This window comes from Felis catus, chromosome B2, assembly GCF_018350175.1.
Source record: "Felis catus isolate Fca126 chromosome B2, F.catus_Fca126_mat1.0, whole genome shotgun sequence".
Lineage (NCBI taxonomy): Eukaryota > Metazoa > Chordata > Mammalia > Carnivora > Felidae > Felis > Felis catus.
In genome coordinates, this window is record NC_058372.1 from 149,365,903 (window position 1) to 149,381,356 (window position 15,454).

A 15,454-nucleotide genomic window follows, 5' to 3' on the forward strand; every position below is an offset into this window, starting at 1 on the left:
GGAAAAGGTTCATTTCAAAGGCTTGTGGGCTTTGCCTAACAGACCTGTTACACCCCTAATATTGTGAATGCTGTGGATGGTTTCCCGGTCAACCTACAAAGTTTGAAAGATGTGATTAGGGAAAGAATGTAAATTCTTGACAGTATAAACACAAGAATCAAACTGACAACATTAGGACCGGTGATGTGGGGGAGGGAGGGGGCGGGGAGCCTAGAGTGCAGATATGCTAATTTCCACATCTCCCAGGGCGGGGAGGCAGCAGGTCATGTGTGAAATGGACAAATGATGATTTAGGTAGACAGTTCAAAGTCACACAATCCCCACCAGTGAAATGAAAAGTAACACAATTTTAAGAATTAGGAGTTGGAAGATAAGTTTTTATTCTTTGGAAGACACCATTCCTGGTTGGGTCAAGATGTAAGTGTATAGCGTTTAGACTGATATGAAAAGAACCAGGGGAACTAAAAACAAACTTTATGGTGGTTGGGTCTAGGGTGTGGTCCTGGGTGGTGGGTAGGTGAGCAGGAAAGATGTGCACGCTTTTACTTTTAATATTTTCCCACTTTGTTTGGATTTTTTGGGTAGATTCCTCAACAAATATTTTATAAATACTTAATGATGAATAACCTGAGTGTTAGGACACTTGTATTTTGCTAGAAAAGATTTTCTTTTTCAGTTCCAGTTGGTTAACGTACAGTGTGATATTAGTTTCGGGTGTTCGATATAATGATTCAGTCCTTCCCTACCGCACCTTGTGCTCATGACAAGTGTATTTTGTTCGGATTTGTAATCATCAGTACGCATTACTTCCACGGTAACCAGAACAAATTCAAACACATCCTAGCGTAATTACAAAAACTAGTATTTGGAGCACCCTTACACCGAATACTATGCGGGAATTAAAGAATGAGGTAGAATCTATGTGTACATAGAACCTATGTGTACAAAATCAAAAGATAGTCAGGACTTATTAAGTGAAACCAGTAAATTAAAAAGTAAGCATAGGATGAAAATTATGGAAGGGGAGAAGTATGTGTGTAGGTAACATTTCTATATACAATTTTATTTTTATTTTAATTTTTTTTAATGTTTATTTATTTTTGAGACAGAGACAGAGCATGAACGGGGAAGGGGCAGAGAGAGAGGGAGACACAGAATCCGAAGCAGGCTCCAGGCTCTGAGCCGTCAGCCCAGAGCCCGACGTGGGGCTCGAACTCACGGACCGCGAGATCGTGACCTGAGCTGAAGTCGGACGCTCAACCGACTGAGCCACCCAGGCGCCCCTCTATATACAATTTTAAAAGACGCTACTGGTGGGGAGAAGAGGCAACCCAGTGAGACCCAGTGAGGGTCCCAGGGTGGGGTTCTAGAATCTGCACTTTTTCTTACCAGTTTCCTCATAGTTCTGGATTTCCTCACCTTCCCAACACGTTATTGCAAAACTATGGAAACATGCAGAGTGTGAGGAACGGCACAGCAGCATGTTGAACGTTCGCGTAAACTGCATTGTACCCCAGTGTAAATATACTTTCTCACTGTGCACATGTGCATATTCACACATACACACGTGTATTGTTAACCTCAAAACCAGAAGTCACAGGGGGTGCCCGGGTGGCTCAGTCGATTTAAGTGTCCGACTTTGGCTCAGGTCAAGGTCTCCTGGCTCCCGCATTGGGCTTCTTGCTGTCAGCCTGTTAGGTCCAAGCTGCTTCAGATCCTCTGTCCCCTTCTCTCTCTGCCCCTCCTCTGCTGGTGCTCACTCTCTCGATAAATAGATAAAACATTAAAAAAACTGGAAGCAAAAAAAAAAAAAACACACAAAGTAGAAGGCAGTTATTTTCACCAGCAGAAACGGGTTTATTTGGGAATAACAGATTATTGGAATTTAGGACATGCAAACCTTGGCAAAACCATAGTAAGTCCTCCAAACAAAGGACAGAACGTTATTTTGTGGAGAAGTGGGGGGATTGGGAGGGGGTGTTTTGAACCAAAGTCTTCTGGAGAAAAGCAGGAGTTCAGGGTGGTGATGATTTCTCACTGGCTGAACTGCAGCAGAGGCTGATTTTTTCTAGACGATGTAGTGCGGTTTTCCTTGTTGGGGCCTGTGATTGATGGTTCTTTCCTGTTGACCACGTTTCTCTTGAGACCTGCAACTGACAATTCTTTCTATAATTGACACTGAATAGTAAGTCTCCCAGCATCTCCTTTCAGTATATCCGGTACATGCTCCCGGGCTCTCTCTCTGTGACATGTGCACACACACGGGGATGTATGCACTGGCTCTATCGGTGAGCGTGTGCACGCACATACATGCATGGAAGTAAAGGCTGTCGGGAAGTGCGTGTATATACGTGTGTACGTGTCTGTGCACGCTATCTCTCGGTGAGGGCGTGCACACACACGCATGTTTTCACAAGCTCTTCTTGAAGAGCACACATTTACATACAGGCATGCATGCATGTGCGTGCAGGCTCTATCGCGGTGCGCGCGTGCACACACACCCAGACGCATGTGTGCACACAGTTCGGCTCCACCACGGAAGCTACGCAGACATCAGGACTTTCCCAGCTGCAGTGTGTCTGCAGGGGCAGCCTGCACGCGACACCGGGACCGTCTCAAGCGTCCCGGACACCGACCCTCCACCCGCCCCGCTGCGCCCGGGGCTGAGCAGGACTGGGCGTCCCTTTGGTCGGTGGGAACGCATCCAACCTTCAAAGCACACGATTTATTCATGCCTGCGAAGTAGTACAATTTCAATGACGACGCACCGCAGCGCCGCGTCCCCGCCCGCACCGCCTCCCTCAAAGCCCCCGCCTCTGCCAGCGGCCCGCGGACAGCCGGGGCCCCGCCCCTCCCCTCCCGCAGGCCCCGCCCACTAACGCCCCTGGTCCCGCCCCCGACGTGGGGGCGGGCTCGCGCCGGCGCCGGGGGCGTGGTCTCGGCCGCGTCGCCGCGCGCCGAGCGGAATCGGCGGCGGCCGTTGGCCGTTGGCGCGGCTTGGGCGGTTGTCTTGGAGAAGCAAGATGGCGGCGACGGCGGCCGCGGTGGTGCCGGAGGAGGACACGGAGCTGCGAGACCTGCTGGTGCAGACGCTGGAGAACAGCGGGGTCCTGAACCGCATCAAGGTGGGCCGGGCCGGGCCGCGCCTGGACGCGGGGATGCCGGCCGCCCGCGGGCCGCAGGGCCTCTGCGGGCGGCGGGCGTCACAAAGGGTCGCGGGCAGCTTGGGACCGGCCGCCCCGGCCGCGTCTGGGCCGCGGGGTGGGGGGCGGGGCCCTGCGGGGCGGGGCGGGGCGGGCGAGCTCGAGGCCGTCCGCGCGGGGAGCCCCCGGGTGGCGCGCGGCGCGCGGGCGAGGCGGTCCCTCCCCCTGCCCCCGGTGCGGGTGGTCGTGGTCCCAGCTGCGGCGTGTCACCCCGGGAGGACTTCTTTCTCCTCGGGCGGCGCCAGAACTAGTTGGCGTGGTCGCGGACGCGAAAGCGGGGCCAGGCCCGGGGGGGGGTGGGTGGGCCCCGGGGCAAGGCGGGGGGCGGCGGAGAGAGCTCGCGGGGCGCCTCCTGACCTCCCCGCCGGTACCTGCCCGCCGTTGGTTTTCGTTGTTTGGCTTTTAGACGGTGGGGATGGCGCCCGTGGAACGTACGCCGTAGGTGTGCGCTTCTTGCCGTGAAAATTGCCTTGAAACCATTTGTGTTCCTTTACCCCCTTTAAAAAAAGGCTGAACTCCGAGCAGCTGTGTTTTTAGCCCTAGAAGAGCAAGAAAAAGTAGAGGTATGAAACCTACAAATTTCAATATTACCCTGTTCGTTGATGTTTGATTTTTAATTACTTAGAGATCATTCTAAAATGCTGCTTACAGTAGCGTGTAGCGGGCGAGGAGTTTGAGTTACTAAGGATTACATTTCTTTGCTATTGGAAGGGAGGCAAAATGACTCTCTTTTTGCCTGTATTTTAGATTGTGTGGAGTGATCCAAAGAAAGTTAAGGTCCCACGGTAAGTCTGAGGCTGGTGGTAAATCTTAGGTGGTGTAGATCCCTTCCCGTAGGGGAAGTCTGGACAACAAGGTCATAGGAGCTGCTTGAAGAAATGGTTCCGTGGTCCGCGAGTTCCCGGCAGGATCCTTCAGGACCTTTACTGTGTCAGTGTGCCCTTGTGAACACCCGCCCGGTGGGGGCACACAGTCTCACCACCACTCTAATTAAGTATCCGGCGACAGTCACTCCACGATCAGGGTCTTCACCGTCCTCTGTGGCAAATCCGTCTAATCTCCTTATCTCTTTAGACTTAGGTGCCTGCGCCCCCCCCCCCCCCCAAACTTGCTGAAGTGCTTCGATTCCTGGCTCTTCTGTGTTTGTCCAGGTGTCCGTCTTCTCTCGGCTGCCCTCTGTTCTTGACTTGTCTGGACCCCGTGGCCCGTGTCTCAGAAACCGCAGCTGCCTCGCCTTCCAGCCATACTTGCGCTGGGAAAAGCCGCGAAGGTCCTTCAATTCAGCAGACTGCTCCCCTCCCTGCTTGTGCACGTGTGTGCTAGAGCGGTCACCCAGCGTGGCCTGCTGCTGTGACTGGCTGCTGGGTGCCGGCCTCGGCCGGGTCCGAGCAGGCCCTGCGCCTCGCTCAGCACCTCCTGCTCGGCCCACGCCGACGTCCACCTCCCGTTCCCCCCACTCTCAACGGCCACTCTCGCTTCTTGCTTCACAGGGAAATAGAAACATCCAGTCCTGGATTGGTGTGTGCCCCGCCCCCATCTGTCGCTCACCCAGGAAAAGCTTGCCCACATCTGTATTTATCTGTGCCTCTTTCCTTCCTGCTTTGGCGGAGGAGGCTCTGTCTCGTCCATCAGTGGTCACTTTGTCTGCGTTTTGCCTTCTAGGTACTCTCAGCTCCTTAGCTGTTTGCTGTGTCTTTGATCTCTCCCTTAACTCTTTGCTTGACTCATGTTCCGCTTTTAATACCCCGCTGGCTCTTCCCCTCACAGCCAAGTTTGGAAAGAGTGTGTAGGTCCTTCTCGTAAGTCTAGGCATCCTTTAATCCGTTAACATCTTCAGTCCATTTAAATTGGTTTTAAATCTGCTACATCTAAGTAACTCCTTTTGCTGAGGTCAAGAAGAATCTCCTTATTGTCTGTATTTTAGTTCTTACCTATCTTAGTTCTTTGCAGCATTTGGCATTCTTGATCCTTCCCTCCCTGAAAATCTCCCCGGAGTTTTGGGACTTTTTTCTGTTTTCTTCTTTTTTCCTTTTGACCCCTCCTTGGTTCCTTTAGCGTGATCTTTGTCCTGGGCACCTCGTTTAAATCCCTGGCGCGTTATCTGGTGGTTCTCGTTCTGTGTTCTCTCCCCGATGACCTTGGCCACAGCAGTGACTTCGGCCCTGCAGCTTTGATCCATAGCGTGAGCCTCAGACCTGTCACGGTGCCTGCTAGCCCGATTGGGCTCACGGGGACAGCTCTGTATCCAAGCGGGACATCAGAGAGGTGCCTGGACCCTGCTCTTTCTCTGTGTCCAGTGAGTTGCCTGGCTGTGTCATACTGTACCTGAGACGTCTGAGGTTCTCTGCTGCCCTCCTGGCCTGTGTTTAGCTACTTCTTTTCCACCTTGCCCATTTCTTCCCTCTAGTCTCCCCTTTGCTCGTGTCCCTCGCTGTCTTCCTGAAGTCCTTCTCCACAGTGCTCCTCGATTGGCTGTTTTTATCCACATCTGATCTTGTCCCTCCACTTTCTTTAAATATTTCAGTCGACTCACTGTCTTAAAATTCCCTAGACCAACCTATTAAGGACCTCCGTGTTCTTTTTTTTTTTTTTTAATGTTTATTTTTGAGAGAAGAGAGACAGAGACAGCGCGTGAGTGGGGGAGGGGCAGAGAGAGCCAGAGACACGGAATCCGAAGCAGGCTCCAGGCTCTGAGCCGTCAGCACAGAGCCCGACGCGGGGCTTGAACCCACGAACTGTGAGATCATGACCTGAGCCGAAGTCGGACGCTCAACCGACTGAGCCCCCCAGGCGCCCCAAGGACCTTTGTCTTCTTTCCCTTCTTTATCTTTTTGGTTTTTTAAAAACAACTTTATTCAGATAGAATTGACCTACAATAAATTCAACATACTTAAATGTACAACGTGTTACATTTTAACAAATTTATGCAACCACGAGGCAGGCGAGAGAGTGGCCGTGTCCTGACCCTGGAAGGCTTCCTCAGACCTCTTTGTAACACCCTTCCCGGCCCTGGGCATCCATGCCTGTAAGGGCCATTCAAGTGGAATCCTGCAGCATAGGCTCCTTTCTGCCTCGACCTGGCTGCATTCATTCCGCGTGACGCTTCGAGATTCTTCATGTCCTTCGTGTCGCTGGCTGGTCCCATCCCCCTCCCGCGTAGTGCCCGCTGTGTGGTCACGTGGCTGTTCACTCACCTGGGGATGAACTTTTGACTTGTTGCCAGGTTTCTTACAAACGGGGCTTCTGGGAACGTTCACGTGCACATCTTTGCTTGGATCCGTGCTTTTCTTCGAGAAAATACCTACAGATGGGCCATAGGGGAGGGGTAGTTTCAGCTTTTGAAAACATTGTCATTTCCCACTTGGGAAAGTGAAAACACTTTCCCAAGTGATTGCACCATTTACAGTCCCGTTGGTGGAGCGTGAGGCCCCCGTTATACCTGTAGTTCAGTCTGCTTAAGGAAGCTGGGGTGACCCACAGGTATTTCTCCTGTATGCGAATACACGTCTAATGACAGAAGTAAGCTGGCCCGTGCACTGCGGAAAATCATCTCACATACTGCCGACGAGCGGGGAGTAGCAAGTGTGTGTGGAATTTGAGTCCCGCTCACTGTAAGCGTGCTGTAAATGCTAGATGTGCCCGGCGACAAAATGTCAGCTTCACGTGTTTGGAATAGTAAACAGTTGTTTTTGTAAGTAAATGTAATGTCATTTTGCAGGAGTGCTTGAAGACCTAGGCTCTAAAGTAGTTTAATAAGCAGTTTATGAAATGTTTGCCAATTATAAATAAATTTTTTTAAAGTTTACTTATTTTTGACAGAGAGAGAGAGACAGAGCATGAGTGGGGGAGGGGAAGAGAGAGAGGGAGACACAGAATCGGAAGCAGGCTCCAGGCTCCGAGCTGTCAGCACAGGGCCTGACACGGGGCTCGAACTCACGGACCACGAGATCATGACCTGAGCTGAAGTCAGATGCTCAACCCACTGAGCCACCCAGGCACCCCACCAACTATAAATAAATACACATTTCACGTATAGTTTCATTTAATTAACTTTGAAACATTAAGTAGTACGGAAGAGTTTTTATAGTAGTTAAGAGTTTTGGAATGGGCTTGACCATAATTTTGCGAGTGACCGTATCTCATATCTTTGCCAAAACATTAAATGTTAAACCACATGTCGTAGTTGTTTTTAGGATAAACACATGACACAGTGTTTCGTTTTTTAACAGAACAAAACTCCTCTAGTCAATGAGAGCCTGAGAAAGTTCTTGAACACGAGAGATGGTAAGATGTCCAGCTGGTTCTTGTTTGTTTGTCTCTCTCCGGATTTTCAAATGACGGCTCCGTTTCGGAGAGAGCAGGGGTTTGAGATGTTTTTTGAGGTCTGTGATTCTTACAACTCCTCACTTTAAACTTGCCATTTATTGAACAGCTGTTAAGTTGTTTAAATATCATCGGTCATGGGAAATTGTTGGCTAAAAGCGCTCTAAGGAGCGGAACACTCGAGGCCACCTGTGAAATGTCAAGTTGTCTGATTAACAGTTGGCTCCAAACTGATGATCCTACGAGAAAAACGAGGAGACTTGAGATTTTCATTGCGTGACCGTGTTCTTCTAAGATCAGTTTGCGGTGAAACGGTTTAGAAGCCTCGTTTTTCCCATCAGTGGGTTGGGCTTATTTCATGGTGTCCGCGAGGAGGCTTCGGGGTTCCCGGAGGGGAGGCCTATGCTCATCAGCTCTCGCTTTTTTGCAGGCCGGCTGGTGGCTGGTCTTGTTGCAGAATTTCTTCAGTTTTTCAATCTTGACTTCACCTTGGCCGTTTTTCAGCCTGAAACTAGCACAGTAAGAATAATGACTTTTGCATCTATGGTTTGAAACTTTCTCCGTCACAAGTGGGTTCGGTTAAGCCGAAACTTCGTGAAATTTGACAATTTGCAGTGTCTTGTGTAGAGATTTCTTTGGTAGTTGATTATCTGTTTTTCATAAAAGCCATCTGCACGGTAGCTACTTGGTTCCAGTGCTGCTTCATAGAACTTCATAGAACTCCTTCATAGAAAGGAGTCTTTTGTGGTGTGACGACACCCATTAATGGGGACTTTGGGTGTAGGGACTTGGTAAAGGAAAGAGATAATGAAAAAAATTTTTTTTTAATGTTTGTTTATTTTTGAGAGAGACAGAGACAGAATGCGAGTGGGTTCGGGGCAGAGAGAGAGGGAGACACAGAGTCTGAAGCAGGCTCCAGGCTCTGAGCTGTCAGCACAGAGCCCGAGGTGGGGCTTGAACCCATGAATTGCGAGATCATGACCTGAGCCGAAGCCGGAGGCTCAACCGACTGAGCCACCCAGGCGCCCCAAGTTTATTTAAATTTAAAGAGAGAGAGAGAGACAGAGTGTGAGTGGGGGAGGAGCAGAGAGAGGGGGAGACACAGAATCCACAGCAGGTTCCAGGCTCTGAGCTGTCAGCACAGAGCCCGATGTGGGGCTCGAACTCACGGACCGTGAGATCATGACCTGAGCCAAAGTCAGATGCTCAGCCGACTGAGCCACCCAGGCGCCCCTAGATAGTTTTTTTTTAAATAAGCATTTTATTTGTTAGAAAAATGGTCTCTCTGAGTTAGAGATCTCTTTCAATTTCAAAAATATTTTTCTTTAATCTCTGAAAATAATTTGCATACTTTTGTGCAGTTTATATCTTACTTCTCACGTCTCATTTCTGCCCTAGTTTCAAGGTCTTGAAGGTCGAGAGAATTTAGCCCGAGACCTAGGTATTATTGAAGCAGAAGGTACTGTGGGTGGACCTTTATTATTAGAAGTGATCAGACGTTGTCAACAGAAAGAAAAAGGATCAACCAATGGGGAGGTGAGTACAGTCCTAGCCTTCGTTATCTTTTTCTATTTTAAGTATTGGCTGCTCAGCAGAGCCACGCACGTGTTTGCATACATAGCGAATCAGAGTTTAAACGGAAAGAAGCTGTTCCCTTAAAGCAAAACGAAACACACTCAGATTGTATAAACGCACAGTTTGAGGAAAATCGGAGAAGTGGTAGCTCCCAGTCTGGAGCTACACTCGTTGTGTAGATGGACGTGGGGGTGTTGGGGTCAGGGGCCAGGCTCCCTGGAACGGGCTCCAGCTCGTCCACCCACTAGCCGTTGGCTCTAGGTGAGCCGTCCCTCCCCAGTGGCTCCTGTGTGGGGTGGGGAGAGAGGCCGCCTCACGGGCATCGCAGAGCCTGATGCAGGAGTTAGGGCACGCGAAGCGTAGAGGACACTGCGCTTGTCAGCCGCTGTCTGGTTACCATTTCAAACAACAGGGCTGCATTAGAGGCTGGTTAACAACACTTTGAACTTAAAGGCTTTTGAAAAAGAGACGTAGAGCCGGTTAAGCTGTTGGTCGTGCTTAGTTTCTGGACATTTTCAAGCTTCTGTGTTCTTACTCCTTTTGTTTAGAAATCCCACTGATGAGCTTAATGGTCTGATTTCTATTTGCAAACGTTAGCTTTACGTAAAGACGCTGTCTCACAGACGTGGATGGTATGGTAGTCGTCTCAGACACCTGGCTGATGGTGTGCTTTTAGTCCCACGAGTCCCGGGTTTATAGGTAAGGTTGTGGGGGTTGCGCACTGCCACGTACTCAGCCTCAGAGTTTGTTTTCTGTTAGGATCTTTGAACATCAGGAAAGCCTGACTGAGCACCTGTTACATGTAAGGCCTAACAGACACTTCCAATGAAAAGATAAGATATGAGAACGTTTCTTGGACTAGAAGAGTTGAGAGCTATTCAAGCTGGAATGCGCTCACGTAAGGAAACAGACGTTGACGTGACGCTCGTGATACCAGAGGGAGTATCCAGTAAGTGATTGGTTCTGAGCATTTTATGAGCAGTAAGGTTGGTTAAAGGGGGCAGTGGTTTCTTTTTTTAATTCAGCGTTTACTTATTTTTGAGAGAGAGTGGGAGAGAGACAGAGCATGAGCAGGGGAGGGGCAGAGAGAGGGGGAGACACAGAATCGGAAGCAGGCTCCAGGCTCTGAGCTGTCAGCACAGAGCCCAAGGTGGGGCTTGAACCCATGAACTGTGAGATCATGGCCTGAGCCGAAGCCAGACGTTTAACCGGCTGAGCCCCCCGGGCGCCCCGGGGGCAGCGGTCGTTTCCAGTCGTTAAACCCCATCTTGCTGCGGGAGGACAGGAGGGGACAGGACCGGGAAGGTGCTCCGAGCGGCAGGAAGCAGACCCGCGTCCCGGTGAGACCCGCGTCCCCGTGGGTGAGCAAGTCAGCCCACGCAGAGCCCACGTTGTCGCTCAGCTTGTGGGTGTAACTTCACTCGTTTGTAGTTTCCCCAGTGTCTGGTGGTGCTTATCATGGGATGGGCGTCCTACCAGCTAGTGGCGAAGAAGAAGTCGCGTAAACTTAACGAACTCCAGACCTCCTCGCTTCCTGCTCTCTCCTGGGCCAGTGGGTGGTGGTGAGCCGTGTCTGTCTGTCTGCGCTTCTCTTTCCTTCCGGGTCGCCCTTCGGTCCATCTCCCTGCAGTGCCAGCCACCCGTGTCGTCGTCGTCTCTGGTTTGCTGTCCCTCCCTCACGTGCCAGCCTTGGCTCGGAGCTGGGCTGCTGGGGTCACCTCCCGGAGGTCACTTAACCTTCACGCGCCCTGGGTCCTCATCTATGAGATGGAGAGACTAGAAATGAGCCTCGAGGGTCGTAGTGAGGACCGAGGTCGTCCGGGCACGTAGAGGAGACGTAGGGTTTGGCCTGTGTTGCCACCGTGTCTCGTGTTGTTACCATTCCCGTCTGCACCCCATTCCCGTCTGCAGGACTCCCCACATCCGGCTCAGTGCCTCCTCCCGGCTCGAAACCAGGATTTCCAGCCCTTCACAAACATCCCCGCCTGGTCGGCTCACTCGGGCGTCTGAGTCCTGTGTGAAAAAACCGGCTTTATCTTCTGACCGAGCGGAAGCCGCACGAGACACAGAAATCCGCCTCCTCCCGTGTGACCGCGCAGCCCCAGCTCTCGCCCCCCGCTTCTCTGTGTGTGTCGGTCGTGTGCCTGTGCCTCCTCGGTCTCGCTCCGAGGAGCTGCCTCTCCCCTGGTGGCTTCGGTCGGTCCCTCCGTCAGGAGGACTCCCTGTCCCGCCTGAAGCCGCCGTCACCGGCCAGCTCTGTGTGCTGCGGACGGGGGGTCGGCCTCGAGCCGGGACCCGGTCAGAGCTGTCTCTCCTAGTGGGTTCGGTCTGAAAATGGAAACTCAGCGGTGCCTTCTTCCGTCGTCGTGACCGGAGGCCCCGGCGCCTCCCCGATCAGCCTAACCCGTGTCACGGCTGCGGTCTGTCGGACGGGCCCGGAGGAGGCTTCCGTGGCGTCACGAGGTCGGAGACCGCTGCGAGATACCTACTTTCTGCTACTTTTCCCCTCTTAATATTGGGGTGTGTACTTCGCGTGTGCGTGTGGGTGCACACAGATACATCCGGAGTCGAGTTCATCTTTAAAGTGGGGAACTCACGGGGGGCCATTTTGGCCCTTCTGTCATTCGCTAGTGTTCATAACTTTGCGAGGAAGCCTGTCGTTTATGTAGTGGAATAAAAAATGGTAGGTTTTTTTTAAATTAATCTTTGACTTCTGACGCCGGGGAAGGAAACCAGCTGTGGATTAAGCCCACTGAACTCAGTTAGTGATGCCTTTACCCAAATTGCATTTTAAACCACCTGAAGAATCCGGTTGCCGGGCCCGCGTCCTCGCCCGGGACTTTGAGTCGACTTGGCAGAGGGTGTTGGATGTGCCCCCGCGTGGAGTCCCGCACTCGCCGGTCTGCACTGCCCCCGGTGAGCCCTGTCCTCCCCGGGAGCGCCTCGTGGTCGCCCCCGTCCAGCTCAGCGGCACCTGCGGGTGCCCTCGGCGCTCGGTCTGCACCCTGCGCTCTTGCCGACTCCGTGTCGAAGCTCAGCTCTTTATCTGTTCCTTCCCTCTTTAGAAATTGCACTCACCGTGTGATGGCAACCAGACAGCGTCCAGATTCCTCAGTCTTGACGCGTCGACTCGTCTTTCCGGCCTTACGTCTCTTTTTGAAACGTGGGACCTTGAGCTCGAGGCGGATGGCTCGTCCTTGAAAGTGGCTTTTGCTTTCTCGCCTTCTGATCCCTTGGCCCCCCGCAGTGGCACATCACCCCCGCATCCGGCCGGGGAGTTTCTCATTCCCAGCCTCTCTTCCACTCTGCCTTTCGGGATGTTGCCTCTTGCTCGTCCTCTCTCCCTGCTGGCCGCCGTTGGAGCTGAGCCCTGGCCCCACCTGCCTGTGGCCGTGCCTGCTGTGGCCCGGCCCTCTCTCCTCACGTCAGGCCTCTGTTGGGGACAGGCATCCTTAACAGATCGGGCGTTCACGGTCAGTGGGAAGCTTTTGTAGACTTGCGTCCACGGGAGGTACACGTTTGTACACGTTTGGGAAGGTTAGATGGCGAGATCGGGGGAAGGCGGATCTCGACCAGGACGGTGGCTGTAAACACAGAGACAAACGGGCAGAAAAAGATCCCCTGTGAAGGAAGAAGCGGCCAGACCGAGTGAGCTACTATCTTGGCAGAGGGCTAGGGCCTTGGAGGGTAATCGGGAAGAAGAGAAGTTTGCAGAGGTGAGGTGAGGCGGTCAGCCTGGGAGAAGGCGACGCCGTTACTCGATGTCACGGGGCCGCCGGAGGAGCGGAGGTGTGCAGCGCAGCGTGTTTTCGTGTTTAAAAGCTGCAGTTGTTGGAAGGGTTCTTATGGCAAAGTGACCGATGTTTAATACGCATACGGTGCACAGAGCTTGTGATGATGGAGCGGGTGAATTTTAGGAGGTGATTTCCGTTCAAGAAACATGGCAGAATTCCTCCTTTGCGTTTAGCGTAGCGCCGAGAGCTGACCGGCCGTGCCCTGCGGACGCTGGTTGTATGACGCGGATGTGGGCGGTGACAGGGCTGGACGGGTACCGAGCTCAGAGAGGAGGAAGGGAGGGGCGTGGTCGTCGAAGAGGGCGACTCATGAGAGTTGCTCTTGATACGATGGAGACACAGTGGGGTAGGGAAGCGAGTCTGGAAGCAGGGCTGAAGCAGGGCTGTGGCTGGGTTCACATGCACGGGCTGGGCGGGGGTGGGAGGCCGGGAGACTGGGTCAAGGTCATTGAGCGAAATACTTAGGTGATTGGGATCTAAGTGTGTTTCGTTTTGTTTCTGTTGTACTAAAATCGGGGAAAATCTCATAAGAATATTTACGTTAATTACAAAAACACCAACGTCGTGTAGTAGTTTTAAATGCTACAATTCCGTTGAGGCATGATTAGTATATTTATGTTTTGCTCTGAACCTGTTTTAATTTTAAACTGTGAAATGTTTTAGGGTGCGCTAGATCTCTCTGATGTGCATTCTCCACCGAAGTCACCGGACGGCAAGACGAGCGCACACAGCGGTCCCAGCAAGGTGAGCCGGCCGCGGGGACTCTGCTGCTGTCTCTCCCGTCGCGTGACTGACACCAGTGCCGCATAGTTTTGCGAAGACGCGTCTTTCCCCTGATGCAGCGTGTGGTTTTACAGATTATTTCCCTTGGTTGGGACTGTGTTGAATTTTGTGTCCTGGAGAGGAATATGCTGTTGAATAACAGAATTGGGGGATCTGTGGGCTCATGTGGTCCTTGGAACGTCTTCTTCCTCAGTTTGGTCCTTGGAACATCTTCTTCCTCAGCTGACCAGGACATTTGCTTACTCTTCACTTATAAATTCCTGGCTTGAGGGTACTAGGTTCCAGACTGTGGTTCCAGGATATCGTTGTGTTGAATATCGCAGATGGGGGACCAGTTTGGATGGTAAATTACAAGGGTTTTATGTTAGCGAGCCATTTGGAGGATTCATACGAACGTACGTTTGCTCTGGCTGCGTGCGTAGGGGGCGGCTATGGGTTGTTGAGCCGAGGCCTTCCAGTCTCAGGGATTTGGCACCCTGGACGGGACTAGAGCGGGACCCTGGCACTGGAAGCCGGGGGCAACAGGGCGGCAGAAGCAGGATGCTTCGGGAGCGTGCCGCCCCGTGACCGGTCGGGCGCAGCGCGCACCGGTGGAACGGGCCAGTCCTAGCCGGGGTGGGGTCGGGTCGGGTGGCGTTGGGACCGTCGCTCTGATCTCCAGCCCGCAGGGTTAGGGTGACGCGCTGGAGGGGCTGTGCGGGTGGTTCCAGGTGAGGCGACGTGTAGGGGCCGGACGTGGTAGAGGGGGTTTCTCTCTCTCAGACGCCCGGGCTCAGACACCGTGAGCGGCCCCTGCTGTGTTGTCGCCGGTTCTTGGATGTGGCTGCTCCTTTTCATTTTTTCGATTTGGAGACCAAAGCGTTTGGTGCTTTATTTCCCGCCGCGGGAAGGGGCCGTCATCCCGCGCCTAGCGGTCCCCTCTCCCCGAGGTCTGGTGAGCTTTTTCTGTGGGGAAGGTTTTCCCTTGATGCTCATGGGAGGCCGTGACCACAGTAACAGAACGAGGTTGTGAGTGAATTTAAGAAGCCCCTTTAAATGAATTGTCACCTGTCAGAGCCTTTGTGAGCAGCACTGCTTTCTGTGAAACTGTCTGGCTGGGAAGGGGTTCAAATTAACGCATATTCCAGAACATCAGTGCCCACGGCATTGAGCTCTCTGGACGCTCTCTCTTTAGCAGAGTAGCAGTATTTTTTTAAAGCCAGTTAGCAGCACCGACTTCTGCACGCGGTGGGTCTTCAGGATAAGACAGCAAAGCCTCTTGCATGTTCTTACTCGCTGTGCACAGACTTAAGTTTCAAGATCTAGGAGTTTTGATGAGGATCGTTGAAGTTAGCTGGCGGGGGAACGTTGCCCCACGTGCTCATAGGACAGTGATGTCGTCTCGCAGGGTGATTGAGAGAGCGGTCCTCCGTGCTCCGGGTGGCCGTGGCCGCTCCCGGTGCCACGGCTGACTCGTGCCAACGGGAGGCCTTCTGATGGTGGGAACGCGGTTCCCGGTAGCGCTGACGTGTGGATTCGGAGTTTTAGCACTTTCCCCACCTTTCACTTGCCTGCTTTCTTTTACGGCTCGGTGCTCTCTGAATCATTTTGGACTCTGAGGAGAGCCTGTGTCTTAGAGCAGGTGCCTTACCGGCCCGGGAGCCCACAGAGGGGCCTGGGGACCCTGGGAAGTCGTGGTCAGGCCTGGGGGCCAGCCCGACCTTTGGAGCCCGTGCCGTGTGCTCCCGAGGAAGCTTCGGGAAGCCGGGCCCGGCAGGGCCCGGAGGAGCGGTTGCC

The 15,454-nt window shown here is 52.8% G+C and overlaps 1 protein-coding gene and 1 long non-coding RNA gene across 6 annotated transcripts in view; one reads left to right on the top strand and one right to left on the bottom strand.

The window, feature by feature from the left end:
* Positions 1-1,833: 1,833 nt before the first annotated feature.
* On the bottom strand, positions 1,834-2,703 carry LOC109500047. Its single transcript, XR_006598491.1, has 2 exons — positions 2,502-2,703; positions 1,834-2,153 (listed from the first exon to the last, which is right to left on the bottom strand). It is a non-coding gene; the product is annotated as an uncharacterized LOC109500047 (long non-coding RNA).
* Positions 2,704-2,937: 234 nt separating this feature from the next.
* Positions 2,938-15,454, top strand: part of CEP43 (centrosomal protein 43) — a 30,601-nt gene continuing 18,084 nt past the window's right edge. For 2 of the 5 annotated variants that reach the window (XM_023254572.2, XM_023254573.2), the window contains exons 1-6: positions 2,946-3,125; positions 3,713-3,766; positions 7,433-7,487; positions 7,957-8,045; positions 8,925-9,062; positions 13,559-13,639. In XM_023254572.2, coding sequence (XP_023110340.1) covers positions 3,024-3,125; positions 3,713-3,766; positions 7,433-7,487; positions 7,957-8,045; positions 8,925-9,062; positions 13,559-13,639 — 519 coding nt within the window. In that variant the 5' untranslated portion in view covers positions 2,946-3,023. Of the gene's footprint in view, positions 3,126-3,712; positions 3,767-7,432; positions 7,488-7,956; positions 8,046-8,924; positions 9,063-13,558; positions 13,640-15,454 lie in introns of all 5 variants that reach the window. The other 3 variants (XM_045058354.1, XM_045058356.1, XM_045058355.1) reach the window with 3 other exon arrangements.